This window comes from Marmota marmota, unplaced genomic scaffold, assembly GCF_001458135.2.
Source record: "Marmota marmota marmota unplaced genomic scaffold, marMar, whole genome shotgun sequence".
In the NCBI taxonomy this organism is placed as follows: Eukaryota; Metazoa; Chordata; class Mammalia; order Rodentia; family Sciuridae; genus Marmota; species Marmota marmota.
In genome coordinates, this window is record NW_026000005.1 from 21,358,681 (window position 1) to 21,376,881 (window position 18,201).

Consider the following 18,201-nt stretch of genomic DNA (forward strand, 5'->3'; position numbering starts at 1 on the left):
AACAGCAAGGTTGCTAAGCAACTCAGTGAGACCCTGTCTGTAAATAAAATACAAAATAGGGCTGGGGATGTGGCTCAATGGTCGAGTGCCTCTGAGTTCAATCCCTGGTACTTCCCATCCCCCCCAAAAATGACATTCTTTTTTAGATTTTTAGTATGAGTCCTAGGGACCCTGATAAGTGGCAGGAGGCAGGCTTCCCTGCACATAGCAGGCTAAATGATTCAATTATGGTTTTGAGGGACTCTAGCCCAGATGGCACTAGCCCAGTGGAATTATTTTGTTCCCCTCAAACCTTACTGTGTTGGAAACAGGTCTAACCCGTGGGCTATGGGAAGTCTCTTTGGAAAGAGTCGCCCACGGTCTGGCTTGACTTTGAGAAAACCCCATAGGATTTGGCGATAGCAATGATGGAGTAATTGTTGAAGGAAGAATCCAGGTTGTGAAGGATGAAAGAGTGAGTGGGTGGTGAGCTTAGTCAGCACACACTGCAGTTTTAAGAATTGTGGCTACAAAATACTATACCTTGATGCCTCAGGGCTTTGCCATTTACAATGCTTAGAGGTACCTGAAGAGGCAGAGAAGCAAGGCGCTGAGCAGCAAGAAGGTAGGAGGTGGGTGTAACTAATTAGTGAGACCTGTCTACACTTGGGACATGAAAGGCATTTCAAGCTGACCCACCAAGAAGCTGTGTCTCTGACTCAGCCAGCTGACTCATTCCTTCTTGTCATGTTTTAATTTCCTGTCTTTTCTCAGGTTGGTATAGTGGAGTCAGGCAGTCCTGAATTTGAGTCTGTGCCTTGCCTTGTGTCTAGTTTCTAGACTCTTCCTAGACATTTTTTTTTCTCCCTGGCACTGGAGGAATTCAGCATACTCTTCCACTGAGCTACATCTCCAGTCCTTGTTATTTTTAAATTTTGAGACAGGGTCTTGCTAGGATGGCCTCAAACTTTCAATCCTCCTGCCTCGGCCTCCCCAGTGGCTGGGATAACAGGCATACACCCACTGTGCCCTGCTCTAGACATATTTTTAAAGTTTCCTGAGTCCTGGTTTTCTTATCTGTAAACTGAGGACAAGTTGTCTTCCAAAGGCTGGAATGCTCTCTGGCCACCATATTCCTATCTACTGTCTCTCACCTGTCTTCATCTCCCTCTTTCCTTCATCCCTTCTCATTGAAAGAGCATACTACGATACCTTATCTTTTGCCTAAAATTTCAAATTGCTTCTTTTTATTGTCTTGTCTATGAAAATTTCTATTTATACCAATTGGAAGTTTTGAATGTTAGCATAGGAATTTTGTGCTTTGGTAGCTTATTGGTGAATGGTAAATTGAGGTACCAGAAACATAAAGTGTTGGAAAGACTCATAGGAACAGTGAACATTTGAAGAAAGAGTCATATGAAAAAAAAATTTGGAGGGTGGTGGTGCTGGGGGCCTCATACATGCTAGATGAGTGCTTCAGCACTAAACTACATTCTCAGCCCAAGAAATTTCTAACTTTTTTTTTCAGTATTAGATATGAACCCAGGGCCTTAAGCATGCCAGGCAAATGCTCTACCACAGACCCATATCCCCAGATATCTATTATATAGAGAGATTCAGATACACTGGCATATAAGCTTGCCTGTCTCCTGCTTTGGTTGGACCATGCTGCTCATTAACTTGGCTCCAATGTCTCCATGTCATTGTTAGGTTAGCCCTGCTCCTAGTAGCTCTGAAGTTCCTAGTTTTCAAATTGCCACGAGAAAAGTGGATTTATCCACACACCTCTGCAGATGCCATTTTGCCTGTGTTCCCAGGAATGCTGGGCCTGGCCTTTTCTTTTCTAAACTGTTAGAACATGTTCCCAGTTGGCAGAGATCTTTGTAAACACTGATGTTGGTGTTTGGATTCTCATTGCCAGTGGCACTGGAAAATAGCAAGAGACACATTAGTTTTTCCTTGTAAGCTTTTACATCGATGGGAATTTAGTAATGTCTTTGGTTTCTGTGCTTCACAATCACAAGGGAAAAAAAATTTGTTTTCAGTGCTGAGGATGAAACCCAGGGCTTCGTGCATGCTAGGCAAGCACTCTACCACTGAGCTGCACCTCTGGCCTCCATGTGAAACATTTTAAAATTGTGGCCTGGAATGAATTTTTGCTTTTTCCACCAGTACCACCACTCTTTCTCCTTTCTTCTCCCTACTATTGATTCCTTATTTTCTTTTGATTCTTTTGGAGGGGGGTTCATTTCGCTTGGTCTCTCTTCCTTCTTAATCTGTACTATGTATAGATTTTTTTTTTCTTTTTTACTTTTTAATTTTATATCATGTGCGTTTGTTACAAATAAAAAAAATCATCTATTTTTAAAAATACTTATTTGTTTGCATTAACACACTTCAGCAAAGAGGAGGTACTGGCATTCAAATATGGCTAACTAATCATGACCATGTTAATTGTACAGACTTTTCTTTCTTATTCTTTGGTACTGAGGATTGAACCCAAGGACTTGTGCGTTCTAAATACACCTCAGCATTGAGCAACATGCCCAGTCCCCAAAGATACTTTTCTAAGCAAACAGTTCTTACATATTATGAACTTGGCACTGAGCTAGGTGCCATAAAGAATAAACATAAATCGGACAGAATCGAATCCCTTTAAAAGGTGTAGTCAGCGAGGAGGAGGGAGAAGGACGTGAGTAATGTAGGAGAACACTGGAATTCTCTTCATGTGTCCATTTAGTTTTGCTGTCCTTTATGGAGTTAGTTCATGCTTCTTGTCTTGACAAGTCTTAGAAATCAACTAGAAAATATATATTTTATAAATGAATTTGATTACTAAACAAAGTATTAAATATATCAATTCTAGACTATCTTTATATACTTCTGCAGCTCTTTCTACCCTCTGTTTCTGGGTTCTGTCATTTTTTGTTATGAAAAAGAAGGCATGGAGGAGATCCTAAGCAGGTGGACTCTTCACATCTTTGCTCCATTTGATATGTGTCTGTGACAATGAAACCCAATNTTTGAGAATTTGCTCTCAAAGGTTCTTGATATAGGTGGATCAGCCTTCTGACTTCTTATCCAGATGTAGACAATATTGTCAAGAACTCATCTCCCGTTCAGGTCCCAGTAAGTTCTGGTCATTTTCCTGTTCCCTATTCCAGGTCAGGGTACACTATGCTAATGAGCTCTGGCAACAATCCAATCAAAATCTAGATGCTCTCAGCTCAGGATAGGTAAAAGCAGCCTGTTTCTTCTCAGCAGCCAACAATGTAATGAATATTCTATGGTGTGCTTCTGAACTTTCCCCTTCTTTATGTTGAGGACCTTGTAACTGAAATGGACATTGAGAAGAACCTTGTGAAGAAGTACAGATGTCTTCCTTCTTGTTTCATAGGGTAAGCCCAAACAGATTCAATCACTGTAGATCTTCATTCTCTTATCATTTATCCAGCCTGTCTCCTCTTCATTTGCCCAAATTGCCGAAGGCTTGGTGCAGTGTGATGAATAGGCCTTCATTCTGGAGCAGCAGAATGGTCTATGTATAGATTTTTAGCTTTGAATTTAAGACTTTAAAATTAAGTTTAAAAAGATAATGATTCCTTTCTTTCCTAACATCATCGAAGGATCTATTTCCCAGCCAGGTCTCCTTGCATTGTGTTTCAAAGAGGGTTTCATATCAGAATCTGGAAAACTTTCATAATTGAAAACTTTAGAATATCATTTCCAGGTCAACTTTGATCTTATATGCCAAATTCATTGGTGGGGGGAATATTATATCTTTCACATCTAAATCAATAACTAGTGTTCCAAGGGAAACTTCAAAGTTTGGCTTTATATTTTTAAGGAAGGGTAATTCCTGCAGTGTCAAAGAAATGAGATGTCAGGAGAAGCCAGAATACCTTTGTTTAGGATGTGGTCTAGTTACTAGATTTTCTTTATCCTTTTTTCCTCCCTCTGAATAAATGTAAAGTCCTTTTCTCTCTCTCTCTCTCTCTCTCTCTCTCTCTCTCTCTCTCTCTCAAGAGACACTTCCACTATATTCTTTCAGATGCCTGTTTTTGATTTAGAGGAGAAGTCAACACATAGTGGCTCAAATGTCCTTAGGTTTGGTGTTCATTCCTTCCAGCTTTTCATGTTTCAACTTTTGCGGGGCCTGGCGTACATCCACCACCAACACGTCCTTCACAGGGACCTGAAACCTCAGAACTTGCTCATCAGTCACCTGGGAGAGCTCAAACTGGCTGATTTCGGTAAGTCGCCCCTCAGGTCTTTTTCTGGGCTGTGAACAATGATGCTTTTGTGTATATGGACTAGTCCTGGCCTTTGAAAACTTGGGGGCTGGGAAGGAGATGCCCAATGAGGATATCAGATAACTACCATCCAGGAAGTGTGAGGCAAGAGAGAGAGTGGAGATCAACAGCTTCTTAGGATTCCGTCAAGCCCAAATCTAGTCAGATGCCCCAAAACTTAGGCATCCCCTACACCCTTGCTGCCATTTTTTAATATAGTGGCATTGGCAGAGTAGACTCTACTCAGTAGGTTTCCCTACATCTGAGTGGATATTACAAATTCTGTTAGAATAGATCAAGGTTATCCCAGGATAAAGAGGTTACCTCCAGACTACAGCACGGACTCTTGCAGGAATGGACACTTTTTCCTGCTCACCTAAGTATCTACAGAAGTGTGACTGTGTTCTCATCAAAGTGACAGATTTCCTCTGAGTATCACTATTATCTTTCCATTTTAGCATTTATCACAGTTCATAATTATATTCACATACCAATGCATGCACACACACACACACACACACAGGTACACACGAATATACACACATGCCCATACACAAATGTACATACATGTAGCTTTTTCTCTTCCACTAGAGCATAAGCATTATGAGGGCAGCTGGGATTAGATTTGCTTATCATTTTATCCCTACTGCCCTGTACCACACTAGGTGCTCAATAAATGCTTGTTGACAAACTGATTCCATGAGAGTGGAGGAACCACTCTTCTCTGTTTGACAAATGTCAAATGGTAGTGCTGTAGCTGCAGGACTTTATTATGAGGTAGTAGCATTCATCTTGACACATAAGCATTTAACAGAAATTCATTTACTACTTCTTTACAACAGTGAACTCCTCTTTTAAGTTTTTTTTCCCAATTACAAATCATATAATTATGTGAAATAAGCAGCTGACAAAAATACTGTCATTTTGTAGAATAGTGCTTGAGAGAAAATTATTTCAGGTCCTAATAAATGAAATAATTTGGATCATCAGTCCCTATCATTTACCTATGAAACTGGGGGTTCCTGCAAAAATCGAGGGTAGACATATTAGTCCTAAACACAGTTAGTTTGGTTGCTGTTGCAGAGACCACAAATTATAGAGGTGTAGCATGCTAGAAGCTAAGAGTCCTAACCACACAGTCAAGCTTGTATGGTGGCCCCTGGTGTCTCCGCTGAGGCTTCTTGTGTCCTTAGCCCCACCATTCCCATGACATTTTCTCAGTTGTGTATTTCAAGGTGTTTGCCACTTCAGGCTCATCACAGCTCAGAGAAAGAGAAAAAGGAGACAGAACACTTCACTCCTCCATGAGGACATGACTCAGAAGCTCACACATCATCTCTGTTCACATCATATGGGCGAGAACTTGGTCACCTGACCACACTTAGCTACCAGGAATTCCATACCCAGCTACAAAGCAGTCAAGCTTTGGGAAATCCTCTTGGTGAGAATCAAGGGTCAAGAGAGTTGAGTGCTTCTATTAAAATCCCCCAAAGTTTGTGTGTTATTTTTTAAATTCTGTTTACTCTGCCATTCACACACTCTCCCAGTAGAGTGAATCATTGTGTCTCCCAGAAGGGTCACCACAGTGAGTTCCATGATTTTCCTCCTTTGGGCAGGTCTTGCTCGGGCCAAGTCCATTCCTAGCCAGACATACTCTTCAGAAGTTGTGACCCTCTGGTACCGGCCTCCTGACGCTTTGCTGGGAGCCACTGAATACTCCTCTGAGCTGGACATATGGTAAGAGCTAGCTGATGCAGAGAAATTGAAGAAAATGTGAGTCACCCAGCCATGAGGGTTGCTTGATCATCTATAATACATGTCAAGTAATGATCTAATAAGGACAGTCACTAACATTTATATAGAGAGACCTTAGGTGTTTCGAATGCATTATCTCATTTGATTTTTGCAATCAGTCTATGAGTTTTTATGGTAAAGAAACTGCTATCCAGAGAGGTCTTGCCCAAGGGATCTTCTGCATTCTACATTCCTTCTACCACTCCCCTCCTCCTGGCTCCTCATTTCAGTCTTTTGCCTTTTCTCCTTAACATCTTGTCCTCAGAAAAACACATATAAACCCCCCAAAGAGACAGATACAAACACACACAACTGCACCCACACACTCACAAGTGCCCAAACATAGGGCACAGTCTGGTGGGAAAGGCATGAAGACTAAGACCAGGAGGCCTGATATTCATGCCAATTCTGTTTCTTTCTTTTTTGAGGGTGCCCAGGGGCACTTAACCACTGAGCCAGATCCCCCAGCCCTTTTTTATGTTTGATATAAAGACAGGATCTCACTGAATTGCTTAACACCTCGCTAAGTTGCTGAGACTGGCTTTGAACTTGCAATCCTCCTTCTTCAGCCTCCTAAGCTGCTTGAGATTAGAGGCATGTGCCACCATACCCAGCTTTATTTCTAATCAATTAATCTTGATTCTAATATTTTGAAAAACTCATATATCTTTCTTTTGTGTGTTTCTTCATTTTAAAAATGAGGGTCATAAGCTCTCCCCATCAGGGGTTAAATGGAACTGTAGTGCAAGTATAAGGACCTGATAGATAGATGCTATAAGTAGAACCACATTGTTAGGGTGACTCTTGGGTCAAGGGAGTATGTGGAGAGAATGGGACCTCAGTGGTGTTATGCACTCTGGGTGTTGTTCCTGGAGGTAGCCCATCATTTGAGGGCCACAGTTAGACAGTCAACTCTTCGAAGGTGATAAAATGCACAGACCTCTTTCAAGAGGCTTTAGAAAAAGGGTTTCTATAAACACAGGCTTTGTTTTTAAAAATCAATATTTTTTAAAAATTAAACAGTGCACTAAAAGGCTGATGTAAGCTTTTAGATTTCCCAACAAATTGAAAAAGTTTGCAGAAAATTTCCTCCAGTTTATCTAGAGTCATGGATTTTTGATATCTGGTCCCATTTCTAGAAATATCACCTGATAGTCAAACCCCTCTGAAACTGTCATCTTACCCTGCTCTGCACTGTCACTTCAAAGGCCTTCAACAGGCTCAGGCATGCTCAGCTCATAACGATGTCTTCCTATTGTGTTTCACAGAGTGAAACTTCTACCCATCAATTTTAAACTCGCTCTTATTATAGAATATTTAAAACACTCAAACATATGGAGAACACATATGTAGATCAGCAATTCTTAACCAGGAGCAATTTTGCTCCCCAAGGAACATTTGCCAATGCCTGGAGACATTTTTTTGTTGTTGTTGTCAAGGCTGTGTTTATGGGGTGCAGTGGGGTGGGTTGCCACCAGCATCTAGTAGGTAGAAAGACCAGGGATACTGCTAAATATCCTACAATGCATAAGATAGCTCCCCACAGCAAAGATTTATTCAGCCCCGATTGACAGTGGCATAAAGATTGAAAAAGCTGACACAGATTAAGAAGCATAATAAAGTGAACTGCATGAACCTACTACCCTGTATAACAGCTAGAACTTAATATTGCCATATTGACTTGTGTACCTTTTCCATCAACTGGCTGCTCCACTGGATCGGTGTCCTCCTGAATTTTGTTTTATTTTATTTTTTGATCCTATTCTCTTACCCCTTTTAAAAATAGTATCTTACCTGGCATAGTGGCACATGCCTGTAATCCCAGCATCTCAGGAGGCTGAGGCAGGAGGAGGATCATGAGTTCATAGCCAGCCTCAGCAATTTAGCAAGTTCCTAAGCAGTTTAATGAAACCCTGTCTCCAAATAAAATATTTTTTAAAAAGGCAGGGGATGTGGCTCAGTGGCAAAGTGCCTCTGGGTTCAATTCCTAGTACCAAAAAAAAAAAAAAAGTAATAATAATAATAAAAATAGTATCTTCACATTTTATTTGTATTCTTAAAAATGTTATTTTATTTTACCTGCTTTTGAGCTTTTATAAAAATGGGATTGCATTGTTTAGTCTTCTGTATCTTGCTCTTGTTCTCATGCAATGTTTCTAGGATTCATCCACATTGATTTATGTAGCTACACTTTATTTCCTGTTGTTGAACATTTTATTTACTTTGATTTTGTTTTGTTCCTGCTATTTTGAAAAGAATTGGTGTTTATTTTTAAGGGTTTTTCTAAGATACTTATCTAGGGATAAATGTGCTATCTCCCAGGGGATGTAAATGTTCAATTTTATAAAATAGTGCTTCATTGTTTTCATAAGTGGTTATAATAGTTGATATCCCAGCAGTGGATTGTAGCCCCTGATTCATATCTGCACAACTTTGCAATAGCAGAATTCTTAATTCTTGGGGTTCAATTCTTAGCACTGCATATAAACAAACAAACAAATAAAATAAAAGTCCATCAACAACAATTTTTTTTTTAATTCTTAATTCTTGCTCATCAAGTGTACAGAATGTTTTCATGTTGTGATCTAAATTTGCTTGTCCCTAATCACTAATGAGGTTGGGCATCTTTTCATGGATGATTTGCCATTATGTTTCTTTTCTGTGATTTACTTGTTCATGTCTTTTGTTCATTTGCTGTTGGTCTCTCTGTTTCCCTCTCTTCCTTTGTTGATTAACAGTAGTTCTTCATATATTCTGGATTTTAATCTTTTATCAGTTATGTGTCTAACAAGTAGCCTTTCCCAGTTCAGGGCTTATGTTTTCATATCTTAATGTTATTCTTTTGGATAAAGTTTTTAATTTTAATATTGATGACCTTATTAATCTTTTCTTTTGTTTATCCCTTTTAATTTCATATTTCAAAAGTCCTTCCTTCCTTCCTCTCTTCCTTCCCTTAGGTGAGGATGATATTACCTAATAGATGCTTTTAAAGATTGAACAGTTGTGTACGTGTGTGTATGTGTGTGTGCACACATGCACACCACTTGGGATTTGCACAGGAAAGGCAAGCACTCTATCAGTGAGCTACATTTCCAGCCCTTTTTAAAAATTTTTTATTTTATTTTGAGATAGGGTCTCACTAAGTTACCCAGGTTGGTCTTGAGTTTGCATTTTTCCTGTCTCAATCTCCTGAGTAGCTGGGATTACAGGATTGAGATACAATGCTCCATCAAAGGTTATAAAGTTTTTTCTTTGCACTTTCAATCTTTGGTGCATTGACTTTTGTGTATGTTAACCAAACTGTCTCACTCACTTCTTCAGTAACATGCCATGCCAAATCTCTCATATATCAAGTTTGCATAAATGTATAAGTTTGTTTCTGGGTTCTTTATTCTAGTCCACTGGGGTCAATTTATCTGTCCTATCTTCTAGAGCATTATAATAATAATTGATAGGACAAAGTCTCCTCACCCACTTCGTCTCCTCCTTCAAGAGTATCTTGATTATCACATATCTAAAATCCCAACTACTCAGGTGACTGAGGCGAGAGGATTGCAGATTGGAGCCCAGATGGTCAACATAGCAAAAACCCCATCCAAAAAAAAAGTCCTGATGATTTTTTGTATAAAGTTTAGATTCAATACTTCGAGTTTCATAAAAATTCCTAATATGATTTTCACTGGGATTATGTGGAATTTATAGACTACTTTGAGATTAACACCCATGATATTGCCTTCCAGTTTTTGAACATTTTATATCTCTCCATTTGTTAGTTATTCTTTAGTGACTTTTGGTAAAATTTTATAATTTTCTTTTAATCTAAGTTCTTACATATCTAAAATAAAGGTTCTTAGCCAGATATAAAAGTACACACTGTTACAGCCTGAGAGAGTCTGAGACAGAAGGATCCCAAGTTCCAGGCCAGTTGGGTAACTCAGCAAGACTCTGACTCAAAACAAATTAAAAAGTATTGGGGAAGTAGATCAGTGGTAGAGTAGTATGGGGCCCTGGATTCAGTACTATAAGACAAAAAACAAGTAGAGGTTCTTGTAAGCCTATTTTATGGTTTCTTATATATGGTGTGTTTTCCCCCGTGTGTGTTTAGTTGTTTTTGACAGTGATGTTAATTTGCTTTGGAATTTTATTTGTGGGATTTCTTTGAGGTCTTAAATGAGGTGAGTCCTTCAGAGAGGATTCGTATTTGATGACACTGGGGATGTTTATCAAAATAATACAAATATTTTATTAATTGCATTAATTATTTATTAAAGTAGTTTTACCTAAGTATTGGTTTACTACCCAAGTCTTGACTTCTTTTACCACTATCTATCAAAAAGAACTATGTCAATTTGGAGGAATAGTTGGGTAGACTATGTAGCCAGGAGCATCTTACAAAGTGATCCAAAAGGATGAGGGTGTGTCAAAAGGACATAGAAGGGCTGGGGATGTATCTCCAGGCTAGACTATTTGCCTAGTATTCAAGAAGTCTTGGGTTTGATTCTCATCATTACCAAAACAAAAAAAGACAGGGGAATCTGTTTGAAGAGATTTCAATTGACCAAATCTAGGGAAATTTGGATATTAAAGTAAATGATGAGAGTAGAATACATGTGTCCACGCTAAAGATAGCTAGCTAGTTAGATGGATAAGAAGGGAGGCGCCTTCCTACAGTAGAATGCCAATTTATAACTGAAGCAGAAATGATGGAGGTGGAAAATCACTATTTTATAACCAGTATGGGAGTAATTAGTTGAAACAAGAACCATCCATGCTAAACTAGAGGGGGAAATTTTGATGAGCAGTAAGATATTTACATGGTCTCAAAGTACCTCTTCTCAAATCACTTAATTACAAAGAAAAAAAATAGTCACCTTATTGGAGAGAAATGTGGCAGGCAACATCTTACCTAAGTAATGAAAGTTAATATGATAAGACTACTGACATTATGTGCCTCCAAACATTATGCTCTGAGAAGGATGCCACATCATTTGTTTGATATTCCCGAAAAACATAGCCTGAATCTAATCACAAGGAAACAGGAGATAAATCCAATTTAAGAATATTCTACAGAAGTAGCCAGCCTGGTACACTCTTTAGAAGGTCAAGCCCCCCCCCCTTTTTTTGGAGGGCCGTGCTAGGTAATGAACCCAGGACTTCATACATGCTAGGCAAGTGCTCTACCACTGAGCTACATACCACCCCTTGGGTTAGGTTTTGAAAGCAAAGAAAGATGGAGGGACTGTTCCAGATTAAAGGAAACTACAGAGACATGTCAACTAAATGCAATGCACAGTGCTAGATAGGATCCTAGGGCAAATGGAGCTATAAAGAATATTAGTGCGTTCAAAATGCTAGAAAAACTAGGGTTATCAGGAAAATACCTCAACATCATAAAGGCTATCTATGCTAAGCTCCAGGCCAACATCATTCTAAATGGAAAAAAATTGAAAGCATTCCCTCTAAAACCTGGAACAAGACAAGGATGCCCTCTTTCACCACTTTTATTTAATATAGTTCTTGAAACACTGGCCAGAGCAATTAGACAGATGAAAGAAATTAAAGGGATATACATAGGAAAAGAAGAACTCAAATTATCACTATTTGCAGACGATATGATTCTATACTTAGAAGACCCAAAATATTCCACCAGAAATCTCCTAGAACTAATAAATGAATTCAGCAATGTAGCTTGATATAAAATCAATACCCATAAATCAAAGGTATTTCTATACATCAGTGACAAATCCTCTGAAAGAGAAACTAGGAAAACCACCCCATTTACAGTAGCCTCAAAAAAATAAATAAAAATTCTTGGGAATAAACTTAATGAAAGAGGTGAAAGACCTCTACAATGAAAACTAAAGAAAGGAATTAAAGAAGACCCTAGATGGAAAGATCTTCTACCTTGTTCTTGGATAGGCAGAATTAATATTGTTAGAATGAGCATACTACCAAAAGCACTATACAGATTCAATGCAATCCCAATCAAAATCCCAATGACATTCCTCATAGAAATAGATAAATTCATCTGGAAAAATAAGAGACCCAGAATAGCCAAAGTAATTATTAGCAAGAAGAGTGAAGCTGGTGACATTACTAGTCCAGACCTTAAACTATACTAAAGAGCAATAGTAACAAAAACAGCATGGTATTGACACCAAAATAGACCTGTAGATTGATGGTACAGAATAGAGGACACAGAGACTAACCTACATAACTACAGTCATATTAGACAAAGGCACCAAAAACGTACATTGGAGAAAAGATAGCTTGTTTAACAAATGGTGCTGGGAAAACTGGAATTCCATGTGTAACAAAATGAAATTAAACCCCTATCTCTCACCATGCACAAAACTCAACTCAAAGTGGACCAAGGACCTAGAAATTAAATCAGAGACCTTGCACCTAATGGAAGAAAAGTAGGCTCAGATCTTCATCATGTCAGATTAGGCCCCAACTTCCTTAATAAGACTTTTATAGCACAAGAATTAAAACCAAGAATCAATAAGTAGGATGGATTCAAACTAAAAAGCTTCTTCTCAGCAAAAGAAACAATCAGTGAGGTGAATAGAGAGCCTATAGGATGGGAACAAATCTTTACCACAAATACATCAGATAGAGCACTGATCTCTAGGATATATAAAGCATTCAAAAACCTTAATACCAAAAAAAAAACAAAAAACAAATAACCCAATCAATAAATGGGCCAAAGAACTGAAAAGACACTTCTCAGAAGAGGATATACAATCAATTAACAAACATATGAAAAAATGTTCAACATCTCTAGAAATGCAAATCAAAAATACTCTAAGATTTCATCTCACTACAGTTAGAATGGCAGCTATCAAGAATACAAACAACAATAATGTTGATGAAGATGTGGAGAAAAAGGCACACTCATACATTGCTGGTGGAACGGCAAATTGGTGCAGCCAATCTGGAAAGCAGTATGGAGATTCCTTGGAAAACTTGAAATGGAACCACCATTTGACCCAGCTATCCCACTCCTCGGTCTATACCTAAAGGACTTAAAAAACAGCATACTACAAGAACACAGCCACATCAATGTTTACAGCAGCACAATTTACAATAGTTAAATTGTGGAACCAACCCAGATGTCCTTCAGTAGATGAAAGGATAGGGAAACTTTGGTATATATACACAATGGAACATTGTGTATACATACAGCATTAAAAGAGAATAAAATCATAGCATTTGCAGGTAAATGGGTGGAGTTGGAGAATATAATGCTAAGTGAAGCAAGCCAATCCCAAAAAACAAAGGCCAAATGTTTTCTTTGATATGAGGAGGCTGACTCAAAATGTCAATGGGGGGAGGCGGGAAGCATGGGAAGAATGGAGGAACTTTAGATAGGGCAAAAGGGAGGGAGAGGAAAGGAGGGGACAAGGGGTTAGAAATGATGGTGGAATGAGTTTGATATCATTACCCTGAGTACATGTATGAAGTCACGAATGGTGTGAAAATACTTTGTGTACAATCAGTGACTTGAAAAATTGTGCTCTATATCTGTGATATGAAATGAATTGCATTCTGCCATCATATATAACAAATTAGAATAAATAAATAATTTAATTTTAAAAAGAATATTAGTGGGACTATAGGTGAAATTTAAACATGGGTTATGAATTAGTGATTTGGGATTAATGTTAAAATTCCTAATTGTGGTAATTGTACTGTTTTATATAAGACAATGTTTGTATTCTCAGAAAATAACCCACCTAAGGAAGCTGGAAAGGATAAAGAAAAATAAAGGTTGGGGGAGGATGTCTCATGGAAATAAAAGGGAGATGAATAGAAGAAAGGGATGGGGGCCAGGAGGAGGGGAGGGCAAAGAGAAACACCGGGGAATGACATTAGCCAGATTATATTGTTATATCACATGCATGAACAAATATGTAACAATGAGTCCCATTGTAATGTATAATTATAAGCACTGATAGAAAACATGGGAAAATAATAATAATTGGTTAATTAATTATGGGGCAAAAGAAAAAAACACATAAGCATTTAGAAGTGAAGAGTCATGATTGCTGCAAGTTGCTCTCTAATGCTTCAGGACAGTTAGGTAAGTAAAATGAAATGGAAGCAGGAAAACACTGGCAATGGCTTACTGTGTTTGAAAGACATAAAGGAGTTCTTTCTGTTCTTACATCTTTTCTGTAAGTTTGAGATTATTTCAGAGTAGAGGATATAACTCGGTGGTAGAGAGCTTGCCTAGTATGCATGAGGCTCTACATTTGATCCCCAACAAGGAAAAAAAAATTCAAGATTAAGAGTTACCAAAAAGTGAAAAACTTGGTCTTTCCCCAAAGATAGTGTAAGAAGCACTACTTAGTACATGATCAGTGCTTGTAATTATTTCAAGCATGTTTGAGAAGAAAGTATTCCTTAATTTTTAAGTACAGGTTTTTAATATATCCAAAAATTTAAGATTGTTAATCATATCACCCAAATATTTTTTGTGTAATTTTTGTCTCTTTAACCTATCAATGGAGATATGTTGAAATCATTCACTGTATTGTCAGTTTACCACAATTATATCCATTTGGGGGTGGGGGCGGGTAGTGGGATTGAACTCAGGGGCCCTTGACCACTGAGCCACCTCTCCAGCCCTATTTTGTATTTTATTTAGAGACAGGGTCTCACTGAGTTGCTTATCCCCTCACTTTTCCTGAGGCTGGCTTTAACTCTCAATTCTCCTGTCTCAGCCTCCCGAGCTGCTGGGATTACAGGCATGCACTACAGTGCCTGGCCTTCTATTCATTTTTGCTTTACTTACTTTGAAGCTATTTTCATTAAGTACAAATAAATTTAAGAGTGTCCATTATTCCTTTCTGCACTTTAGATGTTACTTTTGGAATAATTTTCTTTCTTCTAAGGTCAGTCTTTTAGAATTTTCTTTAGTGTAGGCCTGTTGGTGGCGAACTCTCCCTTTTGTTTTCTGATGGTAAACCTTCACCTTCACAGGCAGTTTTTCTGGGGGTGCAGTTCTAGATGACAGTTATTTTCTCTCAGAACTTTGAAGAGGTAATACCCTGCTTTGTCTTCCATTGTGGCTGCTGAGAATTTTGCTTTAAGCTTTTCAGTCTTCCTTTTGCAGGTGTTGCGTGTTTACCTTGAGATCCCCATTTTCTCTGGATGTTTTAAAGAAAATTTTCTTTGCCTTTGTTGTTATGCAGTTTCACTATGAGGAGTCTAGTATGCACTTTTTTCATTTACCCTGCTTGATATAGATAGCCCTTCTTCCATTTATGAATTCATGCCTTTCATCAATTACTTTTTTTAAAAAAAAATATCACCTCTATTCCGCTACCTCTGCCTTCTCTTTCTAGAGCTCCAATGAAAGATTTTTGGACCATCACCTATTATCCATATCTCTTTTCTTTCCTTCATATTCTCCATCTCCTGAACCTTTTGTGCTGCATTCTGAATAATTTCTTCAGCTCCTGTGCCAGTTCTTTAAATCTCCCTTAAACCATGTTATTGCATGTATAAAGATATGCATTATTCCTTTGATAAGTGTTTCATGGATTTAACCATGGATGATGACACAAAACAAAAATTAAAATTATTGTCATTACTCTTATTCATCCCACTATTATTATTGTTTGATGATAAAACTAAAAAAAATATATAGAAATAGTGTTTGTTTTTCTGGTACTGGGGATTAAACCAGGGCCCTGAGAATTCTAGTGGTCTCTGAGCTACATTCTCAGCAGGAATATAGAAATAGATCAACAGGCATTTTCCATGGAGTTTACTATATTTGTTTACCCTCAAAGCCATTGCTAGAAATTGAGTATTTACATTATGATTCTCCCTCTATACTCCCATTTAAATTTTTTTAAAATTTTTCTTCTCAGATGGATAAGAGGGCAAGTGAGTAGGGAGAAGATCTCTAATCTACAAAGGAAAGAAAGGGGAGGAAAAATCCTGTTCTGCTAGACCATGCAAACCTATAAGGTCCAAACCAAATGACTTTGTAGGAGGCAAATGTCAGTGAGTGAGCATTGGAGCTTTTCTCTTTTTAAAGAAAGCAGTTGACTACAGGGCTCGGGTTGTGGCTCAGTGGCAGAGCGCTTGCCTAACATGTCTGATGCTGGGTTCGACCCTCAGCACCACATAAAAATAACGAAATAGAATAAAGGCACTTCACATTGTTTCTCTCTCCTTCCCCTTTTCAGACCTTAAAAGAGTTCATGAGGTACTTCAGTGAGAAAAACTCTAAATTCATTCTAAAAACTTTTTTAGAATGATTACAATGTTGTTGTTTTACTTTTTTTTTGTATTAGAGTAAAATTTATTTTATTTTTTATTTTTAGTGCATTATAGTTATACATAATAGTGGGGTTTGTTTTGACATATTCTACTTATATACATACATATAATAGTTTTCTCCTTTTCAATTCCCAGCACCTCCCCCTTCCCTCCCCTTCCCTCCCCTTTTCTCTCCTTCTGCTTTCTGTCTCTATGAAGTTGACTGTTCCAGGTACCTCATCTAAATGGAATCATGTAATACTTGTCCTTCCATGTGTGGCATTCTGCTCAGTGTACTGTCTTCAAGGTTCATGGCAGTCTAGTGTAGAGTTTTAAAGGAGGCTTTATTTGGGTACACCAGCTTCCCTATTGAGTACTGACTGCCATCAGCTGCTAGTTTTAAGACTATGGAAAGTTGTCCCTTCCTGATTCCTGTCCTGTCAGGCTTCTCTCTGCAAACTTGCAAATAAAAAATGCGGGCCAGGAAAAGCAAATGGACATGTCATGTCCCTGCAATGTATTATGCTATTCTGAATCAAGTTCAGCACTAAAATGAAATACTGATTCATTTCTCCCAACAATATATCTTTATATGCTCCTTGCATCTCTGAAAGCCTTAAAACTCCTGAGATGGTTTTCTCCCCAGGGATTGCCTGAGGAATTTGAGGAATCTTTTTCTCTCTTATGGAAGATTTTATTCATGCTTAGAATAGAGAAAAAGTTAGGAAGATTGCCAGAAGGAGTAGAAAACATGTAAGTTGTTTTCTCTAACTTGACTGAAGTACCACAGTTAGAGCAATAAAATGACCCAGGGCATCTCTCCCTTCCGAAGGATTCACTGTTTATGCCACCTGGTCTTTTTTCCTCCTTGTGTGTGAAGTTCCTTTTCATCTACATGAACAATCCCAAGGGTATCTCCAGACCAGAAATCCACTGAGAAGCCTAGGATAAGAACAGCCACCAGAATGAAGATTTAAAAAACAAAGCAGAAGCCAGATGAAGTGGTGTATCCCTGCAATCCCAGCAACTCAGGAGGCTGAGGCAGGAGGATTGCAAGTTGGAGTCAGTCAGCAAATTAGTGAGGCCTGAAGCAAATGAGCAAGACCCTGTCTCAAAATAAAAAATGAAAAGAGCTAGGGATGTAGCTCAGTGGTAAAGGATCCCTAGTACCAAAAAAAAAAAAAAAAAGAAAGAAAGAAAGAAAGAAAGAAAGAGAAAGAAGAGAAAAAAGAGCTAGTTTCCTATCTAGACTTCAGTGTTCAGAATATTTTAAATGTTTGCTTAATCCTAGTATGAAGTGGGCAAAATGGATGATAGCCTCACAGCTTATATTCTTAAATTTAAAAAGTAAATAAAAAATAAAGCAGCTAAGGAATTTATATATACATATATATTCTTATGTCCACATCTATTCTCATATCCATATAAAACATATATGTACATATATACACACATATAAACATACACACATTCTTATATCACATATACACATATGTATCTATATATAAATGTGTATGTGTGTATATATATATATATATATATATATATATATATATACTTAGACTCCAGATTTGTTAAATTTCTGCCTGCCTTGAAATGATTATGAAACATTTCAACCAATAAACCAAATATTATTATTTTATCTCTATAACACAAATATCTTGTGTTACTTTTGGAGTACTTGTATAATGGCCTGAATGTTCTAGATTTAATATATTTTACATAATTTTGTGCTCCATCTTAACAGCGTAGAAGGTAAAGTCATTAAAAAAATTGTGTAACAAGCTGGGTGCGGTGGCTCACACCTATAATCCCAGCCACTCTGGAGGCTGAGGCAGGAGGATGGTGAGTTCAAAGC

The 18,201-nt window shown here is 37.9% G+C and overlaps 1 protein-coding gene across 1 annotated transcript in view; it reads left to right on the forward strand.

Moving 5' to 3' along the window:
* Window positions 1–18,201, forward strand: part of Cdk15 (cyclin dependent kinase 15) — a 95,742-nt gene that overhangs the window by 29,838 nt on the left and 47,703 nt on the right. Inside the window, exons 7-8 of the mRNA XM_015481270.2 lie at window positions 4,109–4,232; window positions 5,888–6,008. Of these exons, the coding sequence (XP_015336756.1) occupies window positions 4,109–4,232; window positions 5,888–6,008 (245 nt within the window). The remainder of the gene's footprint in view (window positions 1–4,108; window positions 4,233–5,887; window positions 6,009–18,201) is intronic.